The sequence below is a fragment of the Engystomops pustulosus genome, chromosome 1, assembly GCF_040894005.1.
Source record: "Engystomops pustulosus chromosome 1, aEngPut4.maternal, whole genome shotgun sequence".
Lineage (NCBI taxonomy): Eukaryota > Metazoa > Chordata > Amphibia > Anura > Leptodactylidae > Engystomops > Engystomops pustulosus.
In genome coordinates, this window is record NC_092411.1 from 264,187,250 (window position 1) to 264,214,673 (window position 27,424).

A 27,424-nucleotide genomic window follows, 5' to 3' on the forward strand; every position below is an offset into this window, starting at 1 on the left:
TGGCAAGGGTACGCTTTACAAGGCTTTTGCCAGCTTTATGTCACCCCAGCAAGACACTGTCACCTGTCCCCAGTCTCGGCAGAGTAGGGCTGATCTTTACAGAAAGATGCCTGCCCTGCCGCTAGCGTCTTGTCCGAGCGGGTTTTCAGTGCAGCTGGTGGCATCATCACCGATAAGCGTACACGCCTGTCGACTGACAGCGCTGACAGGCTGACGCTTATCAAGATGAATAAAGCATGGATTTCTCCTAATTTCCAATCTCCAGCAGGTGAAGGAAGCTCAACCTGAATAATTTATCCACTCCTCCTCCTCCTCCTCATTTTCCTCCTTCTCCTGCTCTTTGTACAGTAAAGCAGAGGAAACTGTCTATTTTTTGACAGGGCCCACTGGCTCTAGCTATAGTACTTTATGCATTTAATTTTTCTGGAGGGCCACCGACCCGGTCCTCTGTTTTAAACAATTTTTGGGAGTGCCACATACAGGCACTCAATCTATTCAATTTTTCTGGAGCTCCACCTACCTGCTCCTCTGGTTTGAAAAATTTTTTGGACTGCCACATACAGGCACTCAATCTATTCCATTTTTCTGGAGGGCCACCTACCTGCTCCTCTGGTTTAAAAACTTTTTTGGACTGCCACATACAGGCACTCAATCTATTCCATTTTTCTGGAGGGCCACCTACCTGCTCCTCTGGTTTAAAAACTTTTTTGGACTGCCACATACAGGCACTCAATCTATTCCATTTTTCTGGAGGGCCACCTACCTGCTCCTCTGGTTTAAAAACTTTTTTGGACTGCCACATACAGGCACTCAATCTATTCCATTTTTCTGGAGGGCCACCTACCTGCTCCTCTGGTTTAAAAACTTTTTTGGACTGCCACATACAGGCACTATCCAAATTGAATTGTCTCCATAGCAGCCTCCACACGTTGTCTCCATTGCTACCTCCAAAAGTCGTCCATATAGCTGCCTCCATACATCGTCCCTTTATCAAACGAGGTTTGTCAGGCCGAAATTTGGGTTGTTTTCATGGATTCCACATCAAAGTTGTTAACTTTGTCGCCACCCTGCTGTGTTATCCACAAAATATACTGGCAAACTTTTACCATTTACGGATATTATTTCAGCGCTTCTTGCGCATCTGTTTACATTCCCCTCACCCGCCATATCCCAAACTTATAAGAACGCTACTACACTTGATCTTATACAAAAGGTTCTTAGAAGTGCTGTTTGGGGAGTAGCCTATAGACAGGGGCTTGGATTGGCGAAAGCTCGCCTGGCAGCGGAGCGCCAGCTCCATGCCAAGAACCAACTAACATAGTTTTAACTGCAGCACCTTTAATCTACTACTAGTTCACTGCCTCCATACATGGTCCCCTTATCAAACGAGCTGTGTCAGGCAGAATTTTGGATTGTTTTCATGGCTTCCATGTTAACTTTGTCGCCACCCTGCTGTGTAATCCACAAAATATACTGGCAAACTTTTATCATGTACCGATATTATTTGAGCGCTTCTTGCTCACCTCCTTTGGTTCCTCTCTGCCACCCATTGGTTTGAAGCCTGAGTCCATTTAGGGTATGTCGCCATGACACTCTCTAGCCTGCTGCCGCTGCCTCTGCATGCCGTCCCCTATAGTGTCAGGGTCAATTATTGGATGTTTTAGATGCTATCTAGCTTCATTCTGTCACTCTGTCATGGCCATGCTGTTGCCCATAATTTTGGCATAATGGTGCGATTAAGCAGCCTCAGAGGCATCCATGCATGCTGCCCCTGCTGTTTCCTGTCCATTTCCGTGGTGTTTCCATCCTTTTCTGAGGTTCCCAGGTGTTTGGCCAAGCTTCCCTGTGCAGAGCCTTGGTCCCCTTGAAAAATGCTGGAGTCTCCCATTGACTTCAATGGGGCTCGTTACTCGAAACGAGCACTCGAGCATCGGGAAAAGTTCGTCTCGAATAACGAGTACCCGAGCATTTTAGTGCTCGCTCATCTCTAATACTGACCCATTGATTCCTATAGGTCTGTTCACACATCAACTTTTTGCACAGATGTGCAGACAGTGAAGAGAAAATTACGTATTTTTTTCTCACATACAGACCTCCATAGAAGTTAACGTAACTGCCAAAAAAAAAAAAACGGGCGGCACACCTCAAGTATGACATCCGTATGTGGTCCATTTTTTCCCCACCTCTTAGTAAATACCAGGCACAATCTTCACCAGACTAGGACCTGTGAATCCCTGTAATTAGGGATTACTTCCCTAAAAGACATAAAGGTTTTTTTTGAGAATACATATTACTGGGCTATCCATAGAATATTAAATAATGTGGGATTCTTGAGGGTTTAACCGATGTGTTCTTCACCAATTCTGGAATTAAATCTGTCACCAAATGTATCTGCTTTTAACTACTAGTCCCCTCCTTTAGGGTATGAAAATAACCTTTCTAGAAGAGTCAATGTTAGAGGCTGGAGGAGGATGTCACTCCTCTATAGTACATAGAAACGTGCTTTTGGTATCATATTTAAGAAAAGTATCTCATCAGATCAGGCTTGTGGTTCTGTGACCTACACAACTGGAGATACAGACAATTAAAGACATTGGGGGACATTTACATAAAGTGTCGGTGTCTGCATTGGCTTTGTTACCGACCTGCTCTCGGAAAGAAGATACACATTTAATATTGTGGAGCTGTGCAGAGACGTTTCTGGCGCCGAGACCATTTTCTGTCCCTGGGACCAAAATCTGTCCCGAGCACCAGAAATGTGTCCAACAGTCCCTGCTAGACCAGTTTTCTTTTGGTCTACTTTCCGCCAGTTTTCAGCGCCCAAAAAGGGCTGCGACACATATTAATTGTGTCTGAGTTTCCACTCCGCCAAAGCCACGCCCCTTTTCGGAGAAGAGTCGGAGCAGACGGAAAAAGGCATTTTTTCTGGCGCCGCCAGCTAATAAATAGGTAGGAGAGCAGAACATGTGGTGAGAGCGCCACAAAACTGGCGGAAACACCATAGTAAATGTCCCCCATTGTTGGGAATGCAAGCTGCAGATAAAGATCCAGTTCCCATCTATCACTAGTTCTGTAGTTCACGGAACCACAAGCCTAAAAGAGACAATTCTCAGCTTTTAAGAGCATCTACCAGGATGAAGGACTGTATGCAAATGAGCCTAAAGGGCTGCAGGCTCCATAGGTGTTAATGGAGCCTGGAGCCCCTCGGGCTCAATTGCATAACATCTTTCATATTGGTGGTAGATGTCCTTCAATGTTACACCAGAAGCATGTTTATAGGTACTATAGAATTGTAGATAGAGGTGTCTGAAGTGCACTCCCCTGCAGACTCTAAACTTGACTCATCTCTGGCAAAAAGTGACTCTTCTCAGCTCATTTTCACATGACTTGAGGATATTTTTTTTTATAAGTAAAAGGCAAGTTATAACACAAAAGAAGGAATTATAGAAAGAATGTTTCATACCATATCTAGGGGGAGGGGGAGGGGGGATTCAGTGGATTAAAAGCAAAAGTCCCTTTAAGTTATCATCTCAACCCTTTCAATGTTATCCAGGCACTAGCATTTCTCCAGACATATACTGTATACTTTGTATTGTAGAATAGGGGATAAATCAGTGTGGCCCCTTATTCTGCTTACAGATGGGGGTCCCGAGCCCGTTAGTGAACACTAACACTAAGGACAGGCCCTACAAGCTCTATAATATCTGCAGACACAGAGCTGATGGCAGGACACATGATGCCAGCACTTTCCTGCAGCCTGTGCTCAGATATCATTGTCTCTGTGCGGCACCGTTCAGATCCTTTGTGTTCATTCAATTATAGACAATGATGTAAAGTAGAGACTGTCGAGTGCAGCGCTGGACCCAACGTCCCACAATCCCCTATAAACGCCCTCCCTGCCTGGGGCCGCCCGGTCATTTACCACTAAAATCACTGGATGTGAATAGTCTGTCGCTGTGTAATATGATATAACGTAATGCTATGTACATGGCTTTCCATCAGATACTGTGCTATTAACACATTTACTTTTATTAAAGGGATTGTGGCATGTCCATAATCCCTCCCTAGCAGTGTAGGGGCCTTTAATCAGCCTGCAAGTGCAATGAGGGCGGGGCAGATGTCCTACAGACAACCACAAGTGCTCCAGGTTTTCTATGGGATTGTCACACCTGTGCCCACATCACAGCAATCTATCGGCATATTTTCCAAATTGGGCCTGTCCCCTTTGCCCTTGCAGCCGATGATCCACCAGGTATGTTTCTACTCCTCCTCAAGGCCCGCCTATCATTTGCATCCTTATTTGTTGGACAATGTGGTCTGTACCACACACATACCTGAGAAACACCCACGATTATCCATATTTGCATGGGCCCGTATAATTACACCTAATGCAACTCTGCCACATATAAAACCCATCTTTGATCCTCCCTTTACATTTGGTTTTCCACTTTTATTTAATCTCCCCAAATTTATGCATAATCCAATCTGTACTCCTACCCCACCCCTCCTCACATGGTGTGGTCCCAGTTCTCTATCCTCCTCATTCTGTGGCCTCCTGTCCTCCAGCCTTCTCATGTGGCCTCCTGTTATCCATCCTCCTCCTATCCACCATCCTCCTCCTGTGGCCTCCTGACCTCCTCCTGCGCCCCCCTGTCCACCATCCTCCTCCTGTGGCCTTCTGTCCTCCATCCTCCTTCGGTAGCTCCTGTTCTCCATCCTCCTCCTGTAGTCTCCTGTCCTCCATCCTCCTCCTGTGGCCTCCTGTCCTGCTGCCTCCTCTTGTAGCTCCTGCACTCCATCCTCCTCCTGTATCCCCCTGTTCTCCATCCTCCTTCTGTAGCTCATGTCCTCCTGCAGCCTTCTCCTGTGTCCCCCAGCAGCCTCTAGCCTCCCAGCAGCCTCCTGTCCCCCAGCAGCCTCCAGCCTCCTGTCCCCCAAGCAGCCTCCTCCTGTGTCCCCCAGCATCCTCCTGCCTCCTGTCCCCCAGCAGCCTCCAGCCTCCTGTCCCCCAAGCAGCCTCCTCCTGTGTCCCCCAGCAGCCTCCTGCCTCCTGTCCCAAGCCTCCTCCTCCTGTAACCCCCAGCAGCCTCCTCCTGCGTCCCCCAGCAGCCTCCTCCTGTGTCCCCCAGCAGCCTCCTATTCCCCAGCAGCCTTCACCTGTTCCCCAGCAGCCTCCAGCCTCCTGCCCCCCAGCAGCCTTCACCTGTCCCCCAGTAGCCTCCTGTCCCCCAGCAGCCTCCTCCTGTCACCCAGCAGCCTTCACCTGTCCCCCAGCAGCCTTCACCTGTCCCCCAGCAGCCTCCTGTCCCCCAGCAGCCTCCTCCTGTCCCCCAGCAGCCTTCACCTGTCCCCCAGCAGCCTTCACCTGTCCCCCAGCAGCCTTTAGCCGTGTCCTGTCCCCCAGCAGCCTCCTCCTGTCGCCAAGCAGGAGGCGGGACAAACCGGGGAAGAGGGGGGAAGCCGCGACATTCTCCCAGCCGCCCGTGACGCGGGTACAGAGCCCAAAAAACGTGACTGTCCCGTCAAGAACAGGACGGTTGGGAGGTATGGGGCTTGGTATCAGGAGCGGAGGCCCCGGCCACAGCCTGGCGGGTCTCCAGTAGGTGGTGTGTGCAAGAAAATGGAGGGAGAGGCTGACAGAGTTGGTTTCTCCCTGAGGAGAAAAGGAGACCTGGTGTGGAAGGATGGGGCGCCGTAGATGGTATACAGCCCAATCCAGGGATCACTCAGAGGCACATTGATGAACCATAACTTACAGCTCTTTATTGGAACAGACAAACAAGGGGAGAGAAAAAGAACTGGACCGCACATCCACACATCACACTACGATCTACTGCCGCTAGGCTACATTATATAACGAACTTGAGATTCTTAGTTACATTTTGATCAAATTGTATAAACCAATAACCACGTCACGGTGACCTCATTGTAGTGGGTCCCTACGCTATTGTGTGCGGCATCACATGGCGTCCACCACCGCTGAGGCACAGCATGGCAGGGACCAAGACCCGGTTGCCTCCCAGCACCCGTACTGGCAGGCATAGCCCCCATGGCTCCAGACCCTGGGTCCCCACCGGCACCGCACCACATAAGCGGCGGACGCCATGCAATACCGCACCATGTGAACAGGAAAAAAGCAGCAAAACTTCAGCTGGAGGGAGGTCGCTGGTTGGATCTCAGGTCCTCAAGAAAGTGTAGCACGCAGCCTGGTAAATAGCCTCAGGGTGGGCTGGAGCAGAGTCCTTGTGGTGGAGCTCTGGTCTCCTGTAGGCCAAGGTGTCGGGGCAGCTTGCCTCAGATACTTCTACTTCCTGGACCGGGTCCGCTCATCTCTAATTGTGAGCCTAATATTTTACAAGGCCTGCTCTTCCATTGTGTGTTAGAGACCCCAGACATATATTTACACCTGAAAGACCACTTCCCTTATATCATCCGCCCCTTCCACCACCTTGTAATGAGATTTTGGTCCCATAAGTACCTGGGTATATAGGAGCACAGAAATAAGGATATGATGGAAGGGATATTCTTTCAGCGCAGCAGTTTTAGTGACCTGAATTTCTGTAATAATCTGGATTTTTGTAAGACACATGTAGTTTCGAGTGAACCAGGCAAAGCAGCATATGCTTCTGTAGATAAAAAAATAATAATAATCAGTCACCAGGAACCCTCAAACTGCTAAAATATGTGGAAAGCAGAAAAATACACAAATTAGATCCAATTTTGCAACCCTGCAGCAAGCCAGCAAGTGGGCTTTGCCAGACATGCCTTTCACACCAGTGACTGCAACTAAAGTCTACAGACATGTAAGAATCATGGACAGTACATGCAAAAACCACAGGAATTAACTTTTGAAAACCCACAGGCCTGCATCTCCAGCCATATCGCTTCGTTACTATCAAGCGAGAAAACACTACCACAGCTTTGCTTCATTGCTGCACTTATACAGTTTAGCAACGCCAGTCTCAACAGTTTTTGCAGCCAGTCCGTGGCAACTTTGGTAATATCCAGTTTCCTTGTATAAAAAAAAAAGTACATCACACCTTCATGAAAAATAAACGGCAGCAAATCTGTCCTCGTATCCACTCGTAGCGTAATCTTTATTTTGTAGGTCGCCACGATTTCATCAGCAAAAAAACAACGTTACAAAGTGACGTGACTGTACAGCAGCCATATTTGAAGGACCGAATACTGTGCAGGGACCAGTCACATAGTCACCTATACTAGGAGTCCTTGTCTTGCGCCTTTCTAAGAAACTACTGTCCCATAGTGAACATAGTAATTTATGGGCTGGCAGGGTCTCTATAACATGATGCTGGCAGTCCTGCAGTGTTTGGCTTTGCAAATAAGGGTGGTGGTTGAACCCGGTTTTGAGCAGTTTTTAAGCAGCCCGTTAAAAAATGCATGCGTTTTCAAAAACACATCCGTTTTTTAAAACACATGCGTTTAACGGACTGCTTAAAAACGCTGCGTGTGCCACCACCCTGGATAGGCAAGAGCTTTCTCAATGAATGGGGTGACAGGAACGTGCTCAACCCCCTACATTGTTCATTCAGGGGAATGTGACCCCATTTCTAATTATTGATTGAGGACCCCAGTGCTCAGATCTTCCCCATTCAGCATATTAGTCCCCATGCCGTGTAATGGGAATAAAACTTATATATAACATTGGACAACCCAATCCAGACAATCCTGCAATTTGCTCTTCTTAATCCAATGCAGTAGGAAGTCACCGCCAAGTGTGATGGTGCATTCACAGGTGGCGTTTTGGATGCGTCAAAACACGTGTGTCAGAATGCACACGTCAGGACACGTGCGCCAGAATGCATGCGTTTTGTAATGTTACAATGCGTTTGGCTACTCCGGAAGTGTGCAGTTTATACGCATGCGTTCTGACGCATCCAAAACGCCATATGTGGATGCACCCTGAACGTGCCCTAAGATGAGGGCACATACAACACACCCTGAACATCACAATCATTGCATCATTTCCCAGTGAAGTGTATAAACTTTGTACCATGTTGAGGCTACAGGTTGCATAACCTTGTCACGTCCCCCTCCTATAGGAGACCCCCTCCAGGCCCTGACAGTTCTCTTAACATGTTCCTGCATCAGAGAGGGAGATGAAAATATCCACCTTGCTGCAGCGGCGAAGAGCTTTCTGTCTGAGGTTTGACTAAGCTTTGGATGTGGAGCCCCTGAGAACTAGGGGGATGAATAATTCATAGTTGGGTGGTCTTAGCTCACGACTGAAGATTGTCATTGGATTGAAGCGGAATGACTGTGGCTTCCAGCGAGTGCTGAATGAGGATGCAGCAGATAGACTGCAGGAGAGGCAGGCGAGCCATAGATCCGGCAAGTCATTACTGACCCCAGGGGGCATCTCCTCAATGCCATAGAGCACATTCCACCGCATAGAGACACTTCTGTTCTGCATGGAGCTGAAGGAGACGCACGCTATACCTTGCCTCTGGGGGGTCCAGCTCTTCCAGGTAAGTCCAATACCTACCTGTCCTCACAGTGTGCCGTATGACTTGTAGCTTCTATGTGTCACACAAGGAGTGATGTCCTTGCTGGAGGACAGGTGAATTATTCCGGATGGCTGGAGCGCTGATTGACACCTGTGCTACTTAGTATCACATTGTAACCAGTTCATTGCTTCCACTGCTGCAATTTAGGGAGGATTAACCACTTCATGACCCGGAGATTCTGCAGCGACGCTCAGAACTACTCCCCCCAGCAGATGCCTTTTATCCACCTGTTGTAGATTTGCTTTTGTTCTCTTTCATATCATTTCTCACTCAGCTTTGGATGTGACTTTGGGATGGGAGACAGAGGGGTAGGAATAATTTACTGTTCCCGCTCTTTGATCACAACCTTACATGCCTGGGAACAAGGCATCTGCTGGGAGTTGTAGTGGAGAGTTCAGCCTATGGACCTGTATGAGGACCTCTGTAGGGAACACCTGGATGAGTTGTCCTCCCTTTATCCCTGTGATTAACTCTTGCTGTGCCAGGAGCTACACACTTCACAGCCGTTCAATTAAGAAACAAATTGCAGATCCAAAATTGCCCATCTACCCCCTGCTGTGCACTGTGGATCCCAGAGGAATATTGAGGGGGCTGTGTATAGCGACGCTGGTTTACAAGAACTGCAAACCATACTTGTCCTAATAATCCAATTTTAGACCCATTTTCCTAATCTTATAAGGCTTTGTTCATAGATGCAATGGATCCAAAAGTATAAGGTAAAAATGACACCTACCTCTCTCTTGTGTCCAACTTATGTAAAAGATAGCAGATGAGGTGAGGATAAAACCTGTATCAAAAAACATCTACACATAAAAAGATGCCCTTGATAATCTCATCCAAAAACTAAATTGAACACCTCCCACGGTTTTGCTGTGGGTTTGTGATGCAGTTATTGACTTTGTGCTTTTTACATGTAATAAATGAATGTACGGTATGTGCAATTCCTGGAGATGTGTTGATAACCAACCTTGAGGCCACGTTCACACGCTGCGTTTTTGTTGTTGCGTTCTTGACACATTGGAAAAGATGCTCCTATTCCTCTTCCATTTGCGTGCCAGTCTTTTCAGCTCTTCTGTCTCTGTGTTGCGTTTTTGCTTTTATTTTGTGTTTTTAAAATTAAAATTGTGTTGTGTTTTGTGATGTGATGTGTATCACTTTGTGTTTTGCTGGGAAGCAGTTTCCCTTAACTTTTTCATCAAAGTCACAACTTTCAGGGTGCGTTCACACGTTGCGCTTTGGTTGCGTTTTCAACATATTGTGATCGGATCAAGCCTCCTGAATTCCCCCTGAATTGTTTTTTAAAGTGTCCTATCTGCTGTCAGCATGTTATATACCAGGAGGAGCTGAACAGATTGAACAGTGCAGTGTGTACTATGTGCAGTGTCCTGTGTGGTGTGCAGATTCAGGATTTCTGGTGCAAGTTCTTCATGAACCTGGCGCCCAATGAACTGTTTCGAAAGAGTGCCCACTTTTTTTTTTGGTGTACCTTTTACAAGGGGTATGCGACATATACTTTGCATGATAAATGTGGCGCACGGTCCAAATGAGCACCCGAACATCCCCCTTAGAGCAGAAATTTGTGTCGCATGAAGAATAGTGCAGCAACGACACAAAAGGATCGTGTACGACACAGTTGTGTCCCGGACACTTCTTACATACCTGTGCAAGTAGTTTACACTAGAAAGAACGTGCAACAGAAAACTGGTGCATGGAGCTTAGTTAAATGTGCCCCAATGTCTTATGTACAGGCAGAATGTTATGGAGCAGGAGGAGCTGAGCAGATTGTATATAGTTTCCTATCTGCAGGCAGCATGTTATAGAGCAGGAGGGGCTGAGCATAGTGTATATAGTGTACTATCTGCAGGCAGCATGTTATAGAGCAGGAGGAGTTGAGCAGATTGTGTACATAGTGTCCTATCTGCAGGCAGCATGTTATAGAGCAGGAGGAGCTGAGCAGGTTGTACATAGTGTCCTATCTGCAGGCAGCATGTTATAGAGCGGGAGGAGCTGAGCAGATTGTACATAGTGTCCTATCTGCAGGCAGCATGTTATAGAGCAGGAGGAGCTGAGCACATTGTACATAGTGTCCTATCTGCAGGCAGCATGTTATAGAGCAGGAGGATCTTAGCACATTGTACATAGTGTCCTATCTGCAGGCAGCATGTTATAGAGCCGGAGGAGCTGAGCACATTGTACATAGTGTCCTATCTGCAGGCAGCATGTTATAGAGCAGGAGGAGCTGAGCAGATTGTACATAGTGTCCTATCTGCAGGCAGCATGTTATAGAGCAGGAGGAGCTGAGCAGATTGTACATAGTGTCCTATCTGCAGGCAGCATGTTATAGAGCAGGAGGGGCTGAGCATAGTGTATATAGTGTACTATCTGCAGGCAGCATGTTATAGAGCAGGAGGAACTGAGCAGATTACCAGATTGTACATTGTGTCTTTTCTGCAGGCAGCACGTAATAGAGCAGGATGAACTGAACAGATTGTACATAGTGTCCTATCTGCAGGCAGCATGTTACAGAGCAGGAGGAGCTGAGTAGATTTTTTATACACATATATATATATATATATTGTTTTATGTTAAATATTCATGTATACATCTGTTCCACAGCAATGACTCTGACATACAGTCCTGCTCTCCTAGTACAGTATATATTATACAGTATATGAGTGCAGAGCTACCAGTCTCTACCCTCCTCCTCATTAGCTCAGTCTACAAATAGCTCTGTGGGGGCTGAAGCATATGACGAGAGGCTGAGGTACTGAGGTAAGTTCCACCTGCTGAGACCCAGGAGACATCACAGCTGCACTGTGCTAAGCATCCACCTGTGTGATGTCCCAGCTTGGCTCATCTCTAAAAGGGACCCCACATTTTCATCAGGAGTGGGACCCTATAAATCAGATTGTTATATCCTATCCGTTTCGTAAGGGAGTAACGTTGTCACATCCCCTTTAAGGGCTTTTGTAGCACTTGCACTGTAGATCTTGCCAATGGATCGATGTTGTGGGCCACAATCGTGAAGACGTCTAAGCATCTCCTGCAGTTTTCTTGCCTGTGTCAGCTCTTTACCTCCATTCCTCGCTCTCCGCTTATTCAAATTCATTAACAATTAATGTCTGTAATTAAAATCAGTGATTGCTAACGATCAGCGGCTGGTAACAAAGTGATTAACCCTTGTGCCATCAACTCAGCATTTTTCCCGCCAAGGTATGAAGACTTGGGAATGTCAGGCGTTGGCTGAGGTGAATGTGACAGGAGGTCTTCATAATGTGCATCGTGTGGGAGACGGCTGAGAGGATTCCTGTCTGTAATCTTCACTTTGAAGACGCTTTTAGAGGAATATATTGTGTGCGCAGCCCACCAGAATGTCTTACAGCTCGCGTTGTGTGGGTGTCAGCGAGATATCAGAAGGACTGTGCCAATCCAGAGCGCACGTGGCTAGAATATCAGATGTGATCATGGAGGACCATCCGCAGGTGTAATAGAAGTAGGAAAAACACAGATCATCAATGGTTAAATCCGCTCTCAGTGATGCCAAGGAGATATACAACATCACCAGACCGGGGGCTGACCTAATGGCTTGGGGGCAGCTGGATTCCCCCGATACCTGAGTGACTGGCTTTAGTGCAGCCTAGCACTAGACTTGTCATGGTCTCTCGGTCCAGGTGAAACAGGCCACGTCCACACACGGCAGTTCCAGTAAGTGGATTACAACAGGAGGAGGAGGCCGCAATATGATGGAAGGTTTCATCCTGGGGCACTCCCGTTGGATGGTAGAGGGGAGTCCCATGATGTAAGGGGCAGCCAGGGATCACACGTGGAGACAAAACAAAGAGCATCAAACTTAGTCTCTTATTCCAATACTTCAATGCAGCAATGTTAACAGGCTGGGGTAGTGGTCCTATCTGCCAATGTCTGAGGTAGCTGGTTAGATGCAGTCTGGTATAGAAGAAGCTCTTTACCTTCATCTTTAAGAATACCTGAAGTATAAGGGTTCGTAAGGGACCCTTTTGGCGTGCCTCTACAGTCACATCCCTGGAATGTATGATCTAATAAAGAATCTTCCACTACCTTCAACATCTTTTTTTATGTTGTATGGGGCTGCTCCACTGATTTTGGCACTGTTCTAACATTATTTCTGAGCAAACCGTTCAAGCTAATTGGCCCCTTACTGTCAAGTGGGTGGTCAAGATGAGCTCGATTAGCATATTAGTCCGGGAACAAATGATGGTGATTGATGAGGAATAGTGGTAGGTCTCATGTAAACGATCATTTCTGGTGGCTGTGAACTGGCTGCTCAAACTGCAGCTCATGGCAACCATTGACTTGCATTATACACGGAATTGCATTGACATGAGTGCTCACCCCTCCCATCTGCAATGGGCCACAAGCTTCCCCCAGTTTCTGGCCCATGTTCGTGTGCACATAGCCAAACTGTGCCGGAATCGGTGGATTGGGGTTGGTTAAAGGATGCCAAAAAGGAGTTGATGAAGGTTAAAATTAAGAACAATGGGTGAACATTCCACCTATATTTGAAGGAAATTCTATAAACTGCCCAAGCTGAAGCCTGTAATTTACTGTTTAGCTCCTGCCTACAGGATTCAAGTAGTAGTATAATTCCCAAATATGAAACTTCTCATAAATGGATCTGTCGTTCTAATCCGTCGTTCACATGCCCCATTTTGGCACATTGCCCATTTGGTATATGATGGCGTTCTGGAAGCTGGACTGATAACCTCAATATATCTTTCCATATAATACTATATTATAAACGGTTCCAGAAAAAGCGACTTCAGTCTCCAGGGACAGGATAATCTCATGTCGACAGAGTCGGCTTCCCAACCTTTCATCTCTTATCCTATTTCACAGCTGACCTCTGGAGCCTCCGAAGTGAAATGTCCCGTTTAACTATTTCTTGTGGATTTTTAATTAATAAGAGGGTTAAATTTATCAGTGCAGAGACAGTTCTTATATGAAAGATTCAGATTTATCTATATGGCCTATGTAACATCAGGATGCGGCTGCAGACATAAACCTTCTGTTCATGAATCTGTGAGTTTTACCATTTTTTCAGGTTTTTATACCAAAACAAATTGACTTTACAGATATAGGAGGCGCTTTACAGATTTTGCTCTGGAACCCTCAAGCTTTAAGTTCTGACACAAAGTAAATTATTGGAATTTCATTACCAGGCATAGAACTGGTGTGGAGCCCCCTTCTGGTAGTATCTGCACCCTATACCATACTATAAATGTAGAAAGTGCCTTTTCCCTGCGCAGTCTTCTTTCAAGACTGAAAAACAGAGCAGTTGCCCATCAGAACCATCCCCCTTACTCCAAGGGGTGTGCAGTCTGATTTGTTGCTTTGGTCTACTACTCCACTACTTTAGGTCTACTTTCACCACTTTCATTATTTCACTAATTTCATTATTATTTTTTACAATACGTATAATTGCTTAAAACATCAGTAAAGTTTTGTTTTACATTCACTTTTTCAGGAAACCCACGCAAACACGGAGAGAACATGCAAACTCTTTGCAGTTGTTGACCTGGATGGGACTTGAACCCAGGACTCTCCGTCAAACCAGTATATATCACAACCAATAGGAGGCAATGGATGGAAAAACGCAGCAAGCACCGTTTTTCCATCCTTCTGCCAAGTAACAGCTCAGCGGAGGGCATGATAACCTACAGGTGACGGATGCAATTGTATTGCATCCACCCCAGGCCTCCACTGAGCGTATCCACTGGGGGGTCCCAAGTGATATAACTAACCATATAAGGACAGTTACCTCAATCACTGGCTGCTGCCAATGTTCACTCCTCTCGCTTTCAGGGGGGAGGAACAGGATGATGTGTAAGACAGTATGAGCATACGGTGAGATATGTCCTAGCCATCAGTTGTGAGGACACATGGGGAATCCACACGAAGTATCCTTACAATGTAAACAAGTCATGAAACTACCCTTATGGTGCAGTCAGGCGGTGCGTTGCTGGTTCGTTCTTGGTGCATTTTTAAATTTGTGCCTGTGTTTTGGCATGTTACTATGCATTTGGCAGGTTTGAATCTGTTTTTCTTCATTTCTGTAAGTGTAAGCAGCTGTATTAACATCTTCACAGCTGCTTACACTTCCAGAAAAGAAGAAAAACTGATTCAAACGGGCCAAACGCATGGTAAAAATGCAAACACCCATGCGTTTTCAGTTCGTTTAAAAAATGCACCAAAAAACAGACCAAGAATGCACCATGTGACAGCACACTTAGTCTGGTTTGCAGCAAGCTGTAAAGTAATACTGTTATTTATCTATTTTTTTTTTTTGCTGACACCTGCTGGCCAATATTGAAATTGCAATATTCACAATATTCAATGAATACACTTGAATGTGTAATAGTTAACATGGCACAATATTAGGTGCTGCTTATCTGGTGACAGGGTAAACTATAGGAAATTATAGATAATCTCCATGTAATACAAGAAACAACCTTCGTATGTCAGTATTTTCTTGGCTGTATTATCCTGGAAGGCAGCTCCTACGTTAATCTATAGATGTTAATACGTTGTGTTCGTCTTCTTCCCAGCAGTGACCTGTAAGATCCTATCTGCTAAATCCCTTCCTACCTCCAAGTGATCAGACGCTCAGACCAGACGCAGGACTGAGGACATCGGCCGCTCTCCACAACCTACTACAATCTAAACCCAACACCTCCAAGGCCGATGCCGTTGTGACACCAATGGCTCTTAATCTTTATATACTTTTGCTGCTGCTCTGTGGAAGTACTCTTTCTGAAAAACCCCTTCCTTACCACAGCGAACCATTGGATTTTGGATATGTACCCACTGGAAGCTACGACACCAACGCCTACCATGAGCCAGGACCTATAGGGCTGTTGTTTCACTTAGTACAAGGATTCCTGTATATTGTACAGCCCAATGCATTCCCTCAAGGTAAGTGCCTATAAGTGCGCTATCTATGTCTGTCCTCAATAAGATCCAACCGTACGTGAGTATCAGATGGCGATTGTTGTAGTTATGTAATCTGAGAGAATACTCTCATCATTGGTATACACTATGCAGCACTGCAAAGGTTAATCATACTGGTCACAGGAAATACAGATGTACAGGGGGAGATTTATCATCAAGTTTCTGAGGTAAAACTCTTTTAGTTGCCCATGGAAACCAATCAGAGCTCAGCTTTCATTTTCACACAGCAGCTTATAAAATTCAAACTGATCTCTGATTGGTTGCCACGAGGAACTAGAACAGTTTTGCTCTCAAACAATTCTGATAAAACTCCGCATAATATCTAGATCCCATGTGGCTATTTAACGGTTTATTATGAAGATCTCATGGGAGAGCATTACATATATTATATTTATTATATATATGACCTGATTTATCACTGTAGTGTACCCCAATAACCTGCTGGCACATACCACTGTATATAATAGTATAATACATACATTGCCTTTATAGTGGTATAATGTATCGATCCCAAGGGAGTACATAATAGTGTAAATCATAGATCCCGTGGGAACACTTGACTGTAAGATACATTGATCCCAACAACTGCCTGGTCATCTGTTACCTACCACCGCTCACTTACCTCCCATTCATCATCTCTCATATAATAACTTATAATGACCATTCACAAATATTACAGGATGAACATAGAATGTTTGGTTTTTGTTCATTTGAGTATTGGGATAGGAACGCGCTCCGATTCCTGGCTTTCCACATTCTTCTCCATGGAACGGAGATGTTTTATGAAACCATAGAAACTGATTTCTAAAAGCGGAGAATGCCGAGTAATCTGGGGGTGAAGAGTGACTTCCAGGATGTATCTTCTTAAATAAACTGGTTCTAAATCACATACAGTAGTACGATGCTCCTCTAATGTAAATGATAACTTGTTATACATCCAAGGGAAGTCCCATAGCCTCACATGGGGCTGGATGATGGAAGTTCTGTGACTTTTTGATACTTTCAATTTCAAGATCTCTGCTTGCTACTGTGAATGGAAATATTCATGTTAATATTCATGATCTTGCCCCATTGCTATGACTGTTCAGAATGTTTTTTTCGGTTGGTAATGTGAGAAATAATGCTTCATTATCAGATCAATATATTTAGCTGTAAAATAGAGCACGTCCTGGGAAAACCGGGGCACCCGGGCACTAAGTCCACAACGGGCCAAAAATAGAATAAGTCACGTCCACACCCTGCCTGGAGTCACATGTATACTGTGAATTCATAGAAGGTCAAAGCTGGAATATTAAACGTCTCTTCCTCTATATGAATTTTTCCTAAAGTGTTTTTTTTTAAGGTTGTATATGTAATACATAGCCCAAATGTCATTCATATAAAAAAGATATGTTTCATGTGAAGGAGTTCAAGCTCGTGGAATTAATTTGAGGATTAATTAGAGGATTTAAAAAATTTTTTTTCAAGGGTCCTTTGACAATTCTCTGGAAAGTAGGTCAATAGCAGAAACCTGTTTTAAGGCCAAGAGGAACATCTAAAGGGGCTTTTATTCGATGGGACCTGCTCACGGCTAGAGATTTCTGATTGTCGTTCTTTGATGTCACATCATTAAAAAAAACGGAATTTAAGAATTGGGTTTAAGAATTTACACCATAGTATCAAGTCCTCACGTGTCAACTTTTTCTAAACCTTTATTCTTAATGTTTAATGCTAACTTTTGTGGATTGTGACCACGTGTCCTTGTTCAGATGAACATATACAGGCGGTCCCCTACTTAAGAACACCCGACTTACAGATGACCCCTAGTTACAAATGGACCTCTGGATCTTGGTAATTTACAATAAACAGCTATAACACTTATTAAAGGTGTCTGTAATGAAGCTTTATTGGTAATCCTGGTTCTTATGACAATCCAACATTTTTAAAATCATATTGTCGCAGAGACCAAAAAAAATTTGGCTGGGGTTACAATTATAAAATATACAGTTCCGACTTACATACAAATTTAACTTAAGAACAAACCTACAGAACCTATTTGTACGTAACCCGGGGACTGCCTGTATATCATATTATGGGAGCCAAATCTATTCACATACTTCATGTCTTGTGATTGTCATTGTGTTCTGCTCGCAGAATGTAGTGTGAACAGGCAGATAAAGAATGATGTGTCATGGCTGTCATGTGTAAGGTTATCATGGTCCTGCTCAAGCACAAGAACGTTTTTGGGGGACGTGTTCTATGTGGTGCTTCAATGGTTCATTCCCTTTGATCTATGAACAAGTTGTTGAATGATGGCTCAAAATTCAGGGTTTCCAGCTTGGACCTTCCCATAGAAGCCTATGGAAACGCAAAAAGAACGGACCATACATGAGTGTCACACGGGTGTCATTCGTGGGTGGTCCATTTTTGAAGGGAACTCAGAAGCACATGAGGACTAGTTTTCAGCTCTGCACAAACTGCCCGGAGGAGTGCAGACTGTGTGATCTGGTCCTGAGGAAAATGTCTTGTCTGCAAGTTAAGAAATAAACCACACTGGTTCAGGATTGTCACCTGTTGTGAGATAAATACCTGGATGCATATTAGGAAAGGGGCAAAAAAAGATAAAGGTTGAATGAATGTTGGCCAAGAGATGTACCAGGGGAAATGGCAGAATACAAATGCCGAGGTGCGAAGAAAAATTTGGGCATTGACATTCAGTTGAATTCACTCATATACACTCACCGGCCACTTTATTAGGTACACCTGTCCAACTGCTTGTTAACACTTAATTTCTAATCAGCCAATCACATGGCGGCAACTCAGTGCATTTAGGCATGTAGACATGGTCAAGACAATCTCCTGCAGTTCAAACCGAGCATCAGTATGGGGAAGAAAGGTGATTTGATGCCTTTGAATGTGGCATGGTTGTCGGTGCCAGAAGGGCTGGTCTGAGTATTTCAGAAACTGCTGATCTACTGGGATTTTCGCGCACAACCATCTCTAGGGTTTACAGAGAATGGTCCGAAAAAGAAAAAACATCCAGTGAGCGGCAGTTCTGTGGGCAGAAATGCCTTGTTGATGCCAGAGGTCAGAGGAGAATGGGCAGACTGGTTCGAGCTGATAGAAAGGCAACAGTGACTCAAATCGCCACCCGTTACAACCAAGGTAGGCAGAAGAGCATCTCTGAACGCACAGTACGTCGAAATTTGAGGCAGATGGGCTACAGCAGCAGAAGACCACACACCGGGTGGCACTCCTTTCAGCTAAGAACAGGAAACTGAGGCTACAATTTGCACAAGCTCATCGAAATTGGACAGTAGAAGATTGGAAAAACGTTGTCTGGTCTGATGAGTCTCGATTTATGCTGCGACATTCGGATGGTAGGGTCAGAATCTGGCGTCAACAACATGAAAGCATGGATCCATCCTGCCTTGTATCAACGGTTCAGGCTGGTGGTGGTGGTGTCATGGTGTGGGGAATATTTTCTTGGCAGTCTTTGCGCCCCTTGGTACCAATTGAGCATCGTTGCAACGCCACAGCCTACCTGAGTATTGTTGCTGACCATGTCCATCCCTTTATGAGCACAATGTACCCTGTAACATCTGATGGCTACTTTCAGCAGGATAATGCGCCATGTCATAAAGCTGGAATCATCTCAGACTGGTTTCTTGAACATGACAATGAGGTCACTGGACTCAAATGGCCTCCACAGTCACCAGATCTCAATCCAATAGAACATCTTTGGGATGTGGTGGAACGGGAGATTCGCATCATGGATGTGCAGCCGACAAATCTGCGGCAAATGTGTGATGCCATCATGTCAATATGGACCAAAATCTCTGAGGAGCTTCCAGCACCTTGTTGAATCTATGCCACGAAGAACTGAGGCAGTTCTGAAGGCAAAAGGGGGTCCAACCCGTTACTAGCATGGTGTACCTAATAAAGTGGCCAGTGAGTGTGTGTGTATGTATTTTTTATTTATTTTTATATGGATCTTATAATTATGCCTAGAAATATTTTCTGCATTGATTTATCCAACAATTGCTTAATATGAATCTCTTAACAACTCTAGCAATCCGAGTCCCCTTCTCTGATGTCTCTAGCTGACAAAACAAGAGGGACTGAGCATGGGAAAGATGGAGAGAGGGGGATGAGAGAGGAGGATATAGGATACACTTTTATAAAGTACTGAAACAATTGAAGCAAAGGTACTCATGATTGTAGAGGCTATTGAAACCTATCACCAGCTAAAAATGACATTCCTGGTGACAAGTTACTGTTAATAAAACTTTGGAAAAATTGCAGAATTTAATTTAGTACTTAATTCAGGGACTTGTTATAGAGCAGAAGAAACATAACACATTGAACATAGTGGAAGCCCGCTGGAAGCACGGTGTAGAGCAGTAGGAACTGAGCAGATTGCACACTGTGTCCAATCTGCAGATAACATGTTATAGAGCAGGAGGAGCTGAGCAGATTGTACATAGTGTCCTACCTCCAGGCATCATGTTATAGAGCAGTGGGATCTGAGCACATTGGGGCAGATTTATCAAGCTGTCTGAAAGTCAGAATATTTCTAGTTGCCTATGGCAACTAATCACAGCACAGCTTTCATTTCACCAGTGCTCATGAATATTTTCAAGGGGAGCTGTGATTGGTTGCCATGGGCAACTGGAAATATTCTGACTTTCAGACAGCTTGATAAATCTGTCCCATTGTGTATAGAGTCCTATCTGCAGGCAGCATATTACAGAGCAGGAGATTCTGAGCAGATTGTACATAGTGTCCTATCTGCCACAGCATGTTATAGAGCAGGAGTAGCTGAGCAGATTGTACATAGTGGGGCACATTTACTAAGGATCCGTCGGGTTTTTCCCGAATATTTCCTCTTTGCGCTGTAGTTCACGGGATTGTGGCGCACGCAATCGATTTTTGACGCAATCGCGCCGACTTTCGCGCGACAGAAATCGGGGGCGTGGCCACCGGACAACCCGAAGGATTCGGAAAAACCGCAGAATTTAAAAAGCCATTTGTGTCGCAAGATCAAGCACTCACATACATCAGAAAAAAGCAGGTGAACTCCAGCGGACCTCGGCGCAGCAGCGACACCTGGTGAATATCGGCGCACGGACCTTAGTGAATCCCGGCAGAACCCGAATCAGCGTCGGAGAACCCGCCGCTGGATCGCGACTGGACCGGGTAAGTAAATGTGCCCCAGTGTCTTTTTCAAAAATCATAAAAGATACTTTGTTGAATTTAGATTCTGTACATCTCTAAATGTGTACATTATGAAACCATAATCCAGCTACCTGCATGATTCTATAGACTTCATAAAAATATATACACTATTACATATGCCGTCTCCATGGAGAATCTTTCTGGATATTCCTGGATATTACTGTGAGAACTTAGCATTCGTCGTGTCTAAACAAGACACTACTACACGTATCCTGGGATAGATACTCTGCTGTATGTGGGGGGGAGTGGGGGGGGGTGCGGAGATCTGACTCATGCGATTTAATTAGCTAATCCTTTAATCTTTATTTTCTACCATATGTCAGTCAATTTATAATCCACAGCGATGAATATGTTGGACGATCTGTTGTGTTTTTCATTCGTTTGTGTTCCATGTTCTGTAACCGGCGGAGGCGACATTAACCACTTACGATACAAATTCAGCTTGTAATTAAGAGAAATGAAGAAGAAAGAACTAAATGACGGATAAACTTCAATCTTCAGTCACTTCCACCCGACTTTCTAATAGACAGCAGGTGGAAAGTCATGAAGAAAAGTGCGTATCACGATCGATGGAGATAAGATGGTGATGATTCCAATGTAAATGATGGACTAAAATTGTACATAAAAATTTACATTCGTTGCAGTGAATTATGATTCTTTGATAATTGGTGCTTGAGGATAAAAAAGGAAAGAAAATGCAAAACCTAAAAGCAAAGAGATAAGTCAAGATGGAGTCTGTGATATGTTGTTATATTTGACCTATTACTGGGGCTGTATTTACTTAGCTCTTTTACAATGAGTATGTCAGTAGTGGATTATAATAAAGGCAGTTTGGGCAGTAGCCCAGGGCCCAAGCCTTGTAAGGGGCCCATGGCCACCCAACCCATCCACCAATTTTTTTTACTGAAAGGGACCTTCACCCATGACCCATGAAATCCTCACAATCCTTAATACACATGTACACAAGAGACATTTTAGGACCTTTTAAGGTCCTCCAAAGGTCTTGAAGATTGAAAGCAGGCAAAAGGAACACATCCTTAATATTCATATAGCCCATGGTAGTCTTAATCCACCCCTGGATTATGTATCTTCAAGTTGTTTCCTAATATAAAATAATTCAAAGTAGTAATTTAAGCAGTCAGGCAGGGGCGGAATAAGACTGCCATGGGTCCTGGGCTGTATGAATATTATTGCCCCTACAAGTCTGGGATCGCTTCCTACATCTGGTACTAGAATCAGCTTCTTGGGGAATGGAGGATGTGTCCCTTCTGCCTGATTTCAATCTGTCTGTAGTTTCGGGACCTTTAGACCTTTAAAGGTCCTGAAATGGCTATTATGTACATGTGTAATGATTGCAGGAACAGATGATACCCCAGCAAGTAATTGATAAAGGTTAGGGATTAATGGACCTGAACTTTAGCTTCGGAAGCTCTGCCTAACCCGGACATGTTGGTTGATAGAGCAAACAATAAGGCAGCTTTACGCCCCTAGCAACTCGGTGTGATTGGCCAGGTTCGAGTCCGCTCATCTTTAGTGAGGGGGACTGTATTGGAGGATATGTCTGGAACATGGCCGCCATCTTGAGAGGTGCCACACACAGCATAGACCAAAAGTTTGGACACACCTTCTCATTCACAGAGTTTTCTGTATTTTCCTGACTATAAAAATTCTAGATTCACACTGAAGGCATCAAAACTATGAATTAACACATGTGGAATTATACACATAACAAAAAAGTGGGACACAACTGAAGATATGTCTTATATTTTAGGTTCTTCAAAGTAGCCACCTTTTTCTTTCATGATTGCATTGCACACTCTTGGCATTCTCGTGATGAGCTTCAAGAGGTAGTCACCTGAAATGGTCTTCCAACAGTCTTGAAGGAGTTCCCAACCCATATAATGTCCCATTTCCTGCAGCCCCTGGTCTAAAATGCTCCCTTTTCTGCAGCCCCCCCTCTATAGTCCCCTTTTTCTGTAGCCCTTTTTTTTTAATGTTTTGATAAAGGGCTACAGAAAAGGGGACATTATAATACCACTTTTTATATAGCAATCCCCACACACCTATAATGTCCCCTTGTTTTTTGGGCTTTTCACTGAAATGTCCCTAGCAGTGCTCCGCACCCCATAAAATGTCTCCAGCAGTGTCCCCACCTCGTAAAATGTCCCCAGCAGTGTTCCACACCCCATAAAATGTCCCCAGCAGTGCTCCCAAACCGTATATATATGTCCCCAGCGGTGCTCCCCACCCCATAAAATGTACCCAGCAGTGTTCCACACCCCATAAAATGTCCCCAGCAGTACTCCCGCCCCATAAAATGTCCCCAGCAGTGTTCCACACCCCATAAAATGTCCCCAGCAGTGCTCCCAAACCATAAATGTCCCCAGCAGTGTTCCACACCCCATAAAATGTCCCCAGTAGTGCTCCCAAACCATAAAATGTCCCCAGCAGTGCCCCCAAACCATAAATGTCCCCAGCAGTGCTCCCAACCCATAAAATGTCCCCAGTAGTGCTCCCACCCTACAAAATGTCCCCAGCAGTGCTTTCCACACAATAAAATGTCCCCAGCAGTACTCCCGCCCCATAAAATGTCCCCAGCAGTGTTCCACACCCCATAAAATGTCCCCAGCAGTGCTCCCAAACCATAAATGTCCCCAGCAGTGTTCCACACCCCATAAAATGTCCCCAGTAGTGCTCCCAAACCATAAAATGTCCCCAGCAGTGCCCCCAAACCATAAATGTCCCCAGCAGTGCTCCCAACCCATAAAATGTCCCCAGTAGTGCTCCCACCCTACAAAATGTCCCCAGCAGTGCTTTCCACACAATAAAATGTCCCCAGCAGTACTCCCACTCCATAAAATGTCCCTAGCAGTGCTCCCCACACCATAAAATGTCCCCAGCAGTGCTCCCGCCCCATAAAATGTCCCCAGCAGTGCTCCCAAACCATAAATGTCCCCAGCAGTGCTCCCAACCCATAAATTGTCCCTAGCAGTGCTCCCCCCATTTATGAAATGCCCCCAGCAATGCTCCCCCATGAAATGTCCACAGCAGAGCCCAATAAAATGCCGCCAGCAGTGTAATTTCCCCGGCAGTACTCCCCACCCCTAATAAATGCCCCCAGCAGTACTCCCCACCCCTAATAAGTGCCCCCAGCAGTGCCCCCCCCCCCCCAATGAAATGTCCACAGCGGAACCCTATAAAAATAATAAAGACAGCACTTACCTCTGGCTTGATCTCTTCAGATTCTGGGCAGTGTGGGCAGTAGCACGTCATTGCTCTCTGCCCGCGCACCGGCTATGAAACGACTGTGCCACTGACTGATTACATTATAGTGCGTGCACGTTGGCAGCGGGCATGGATGTACCTCTGCCCGCACTTCCCAGAACCTGAGGAGAGATGAAGTCAGAGCCGTATGGGAAAAAGAGCACCGGAGGTATACCTATATTTTTTCTTTTCCAAGTTTAAGTTTTTTGCCGCGGCCTGGGAACAGGTGTTCCACAGCCTGGACTTTGGCCATGGCCTGTTGGTTGGAGACCGCTGGGCTGTAGGATAGCTTCCTCACTCATTACTTGCTGGGGTATTGGATATGTCATTTTCTCTTTCTTTCTGAAATAGATGGGTGTCCTGGGATCTTGGGCACATGCTGTACAACTATATAGAAGTCTAATAAAGTTTTGAGGAACATCCTTCGTGCAAGAAGATCAATTTAATGTTAAAGGAACAACACCAGGAGCCTTTCTGGCTCATTACGGTTTTGATGGTAGATTTCTGCAACATCCCCCACCGGGGCCTAGCCTTGTCTTGGGGCCCGGAGACAGCTGGGGCCCGGAATACCGGAGTGGCTGGCGGTTGCGGCCTAGGCACGCTAGTGTCACGGTGCTTGGTATGGGGACTGGAGGGCGGTCCTGCAGCCTGGCAGGTCTCCAGCAGGTGGTGTTGGCAAGAAATGATGAGGGAGAGGCTGATGTAGTAGTTCTCCCTGGGGGTCTTTATTGTAACAAACAGGAACAGTGGAATCTTGACAATGGTAGCAGGCTGGGGATGCACTTGAAGAGGGAACCACAGGGATTGATCGCCAGCCTGGATGCAGAGGGCAGGCTGGGAGGTAGCTGTGTCCTAATAGGAAGCTTCAGCTTGCCCTGGGTTACTTCAGATATCTCCCTTGAAGGTAGGATGATACCCCTTTCCTCACTGTCTCTCTGCACTCTCTGACTTCACTCTCCTTCTACCCTCTAGAACTTTCCTGACCAGACGTTTTATTACTCCCATTGGTCAGGTGGTGGTTACTCCTCCAATTGCATCCCAGCTTACAATACAATATTAGAACAGATGTGATTGGCTGATGGAAAGACATCACATTAAACAATTAACTCCTGCCTCCCCAGGCAGAATCTACCGCTGCAGTGTTCCCCGTGTTGTGTAGTGACCTGTTGTGGGGTTGATCAGACTCCACACAGGTTGCGAGGTACATATTGGGACGTATTCGCAACAACCACTCTGCCTTGCATCGGCAGGGGTGTTGCATTTCCTTTAAGAACTTCTGAAAAAGCTAATTAGCATAAGATGTTTCTTTTAAGGAGATTCAAGTAGAATTTGTGGTGATTTTTTGAAGTAAATGTGCCCCATCATATTTCTTTTGAAGTTGAATGGAGATTAAAAAAAAACACTGATAAAGTCCTTGCGCTAAACAATTCACCATTGTTAGAATATACATGTGTGTCACATATGCACACCCGTGCCCCTCTATGTGTTGCGGTCCCCGCTGCCGCTGTCCCACTCTCCGGCCTGGACTCACCTCTCCACGCTCCTGGCTGTACTCCTGCTTGGCCGCGCGCTCCCACTGCTAGGGCGCGCGCGCCGGCTATTTAATACTTAAAGGGCCAGCGTCCTCCTCATTGGCTCATGCTAATCCGGCTCGCCCTTATAATCCGGCACCTCCCTTCACTTCACTATGCACCTCCTGCCGGATCTTCAGCATCATTCCTGCTAAGTGAAAGCCCTCCTGAGTTTCCTGTGTTCCACTGTGTTCCAGTGTTACCAGCGATCCTCTGTGTTGCTACCATTGCTGTGACCTGCTGTGCCTTCCAGGGTTCCTGTCCTGCTGTGCTTTCCTGGGTTCCAGTCTAGCGGAATCTACTGTCGGTGCCAACATCACCAGTGTTCCTCTGTGTGCCAGCATTACCAGTATTCCTCCGTGTTTCCTGCTGTACTACCTTGGCTGCCACGGCGGGTCTCATACCACCTCCCGCGGTGGTCCAGAGGGTCCACAGACACACACTTTCCCTCCTCAAGTGTGACAATGTGGAGGAATTTAGGGGTAATCATGTTATTATGATCAGTCCACAAACACAACAGAAAACCTAAAAGAGCGGAGAATGGACCCAAGGGTAACCACAAAAGGCCATCTCGACTGCAAACCATGTACAAACCATAAAAAAACCTGGTGAGCATCAGCTCGGTGCTGCTGCAAGACTTCAGTAGCGAATAAAAGTCTTTGGCAACTGGAGCCCAGCAGGGCTTTGTCAAATGAAATCATTTCTGTTTCATTTATATAGTGTTTTTTCCCAAAAATAAGTCAGGGTCTTATATAAGTTTTTGGTCCAAGAGTGCGTTAGGGGTTATTTTTAGGGGATGTCTTATTTTTTCAATGAACAAAAATCCACATTTATTAAAAAAAAAAAATCTATATTGATACCAATATAATCATGACTCTCCAAAACCTGTATTCCATTGTGAATTTCTTGACCTTTAGAATCACTGGGCCCAATTTCTATGAATGAAGCTGCTTGTAGGATATTGCATCTGCCTGCTCCCTCCTCCTCCTCCTCCTCCATAGCTGACAGGTTGTAGGACGGCAACGCTTCAAACGGCTACAACTTCTGTATTGTAAATTTTGTTGTCAATTTAAAGTGGAGAATCTCCTCCTTAATATTGCTTAAGGATTGTGTTTCAAAGTTCCACAGAACAGTAGGGAGTGGGAGCTGTATGTAAAAATCACACTCCAGACTAAATCATCCTTGTGTTATATTAAAGGTGAGTTTCTCCTCTTTATAACCACACCAAAACAGAGTTTCTAGGTGATATGGAACAGAAAATATAGCCGTTTGTGATTATGGCTTATTTCGTGATAAGGCTTATATTTAAACCATACTCAGCAGTCCCCAGCCCCATACTCAGGTTTCAAAATCAAGCTGGGGCAAATTATTGAGGTAGGTGCTGCTGCAGCAGGGGTGTAACTAATAGAGGCTGGGCCCCATAGTAGACTTCTGAGTACCAACTTCCATACCTTTATAAACTTCTACACAAATTTGGATATACTCACTCCTAGGCAGTCTTCTTATCGCAGGGAGGTTGCTGACCACATGGGGCCCTGTCATCCCCATCCCCTGCACCCAATATTTCTTATCTGAACTGCCAACTCAGCTGTGTACTGGAGAAGATGTGCAGTGTTGTTAACATATCATGCGTACAATGTGCAGCATAATATGTAAATATTCTTTAGTGTGTCGAGTCGGATGCTGGGGCCCCCTGACATTGCGGGCCCCATATCAGCCGCAATTGCTTTAGTAACACCTGGTCTGTAAACTCATAAGGAGCTGTGCAGATTGTAAATAGTCTCCTGCAGGTAGCATATTATATAGTAGGAGGACCTGAACGGATTCATACATATAGTTTTATGGGAAATATTTCAG

The 27,424-nt window shown here is 45.3% G+C and overlaps 1 protein-coding gene across 12 annotated transcripts in view; it reads left to right on the top strand.

Annotated features, from left to right (window-relative positions):
• The first annotated feature begins 8,179 nt into the window (after nt 1-8,179).
• Nucleotides 8,180-27,424, top strand: part of PROM1 (prominin 1) — a 106,681-nt gene continuing 87,436 nt past the window's right edge. For 2 of the 12 annotated variants that reach the window (XR_011849897.1, XM_072126052.1), the window contains exons 1-2: nt 8,184-8,489; nt 15,113-15,479. Coding sequence is in view for 5 of the 12 variants with exons in the window: in XM_072126052.1 (XP_071982153.1) it covers nt 15,266-15,479 (214 nt within the window). In the remaining 7 variants the exon portion in view is untranslated. Of the gene's footprint in view, nt 8,490-9,146; nt 9,245-15,112; nt 15,480-27,424 lie in introns of those variants that run through there. The other 10 variants (XR_011849901.1, XM_072126050.1, XR_011849900.1 and 7 more) reach the window with 9 other exon arrangements.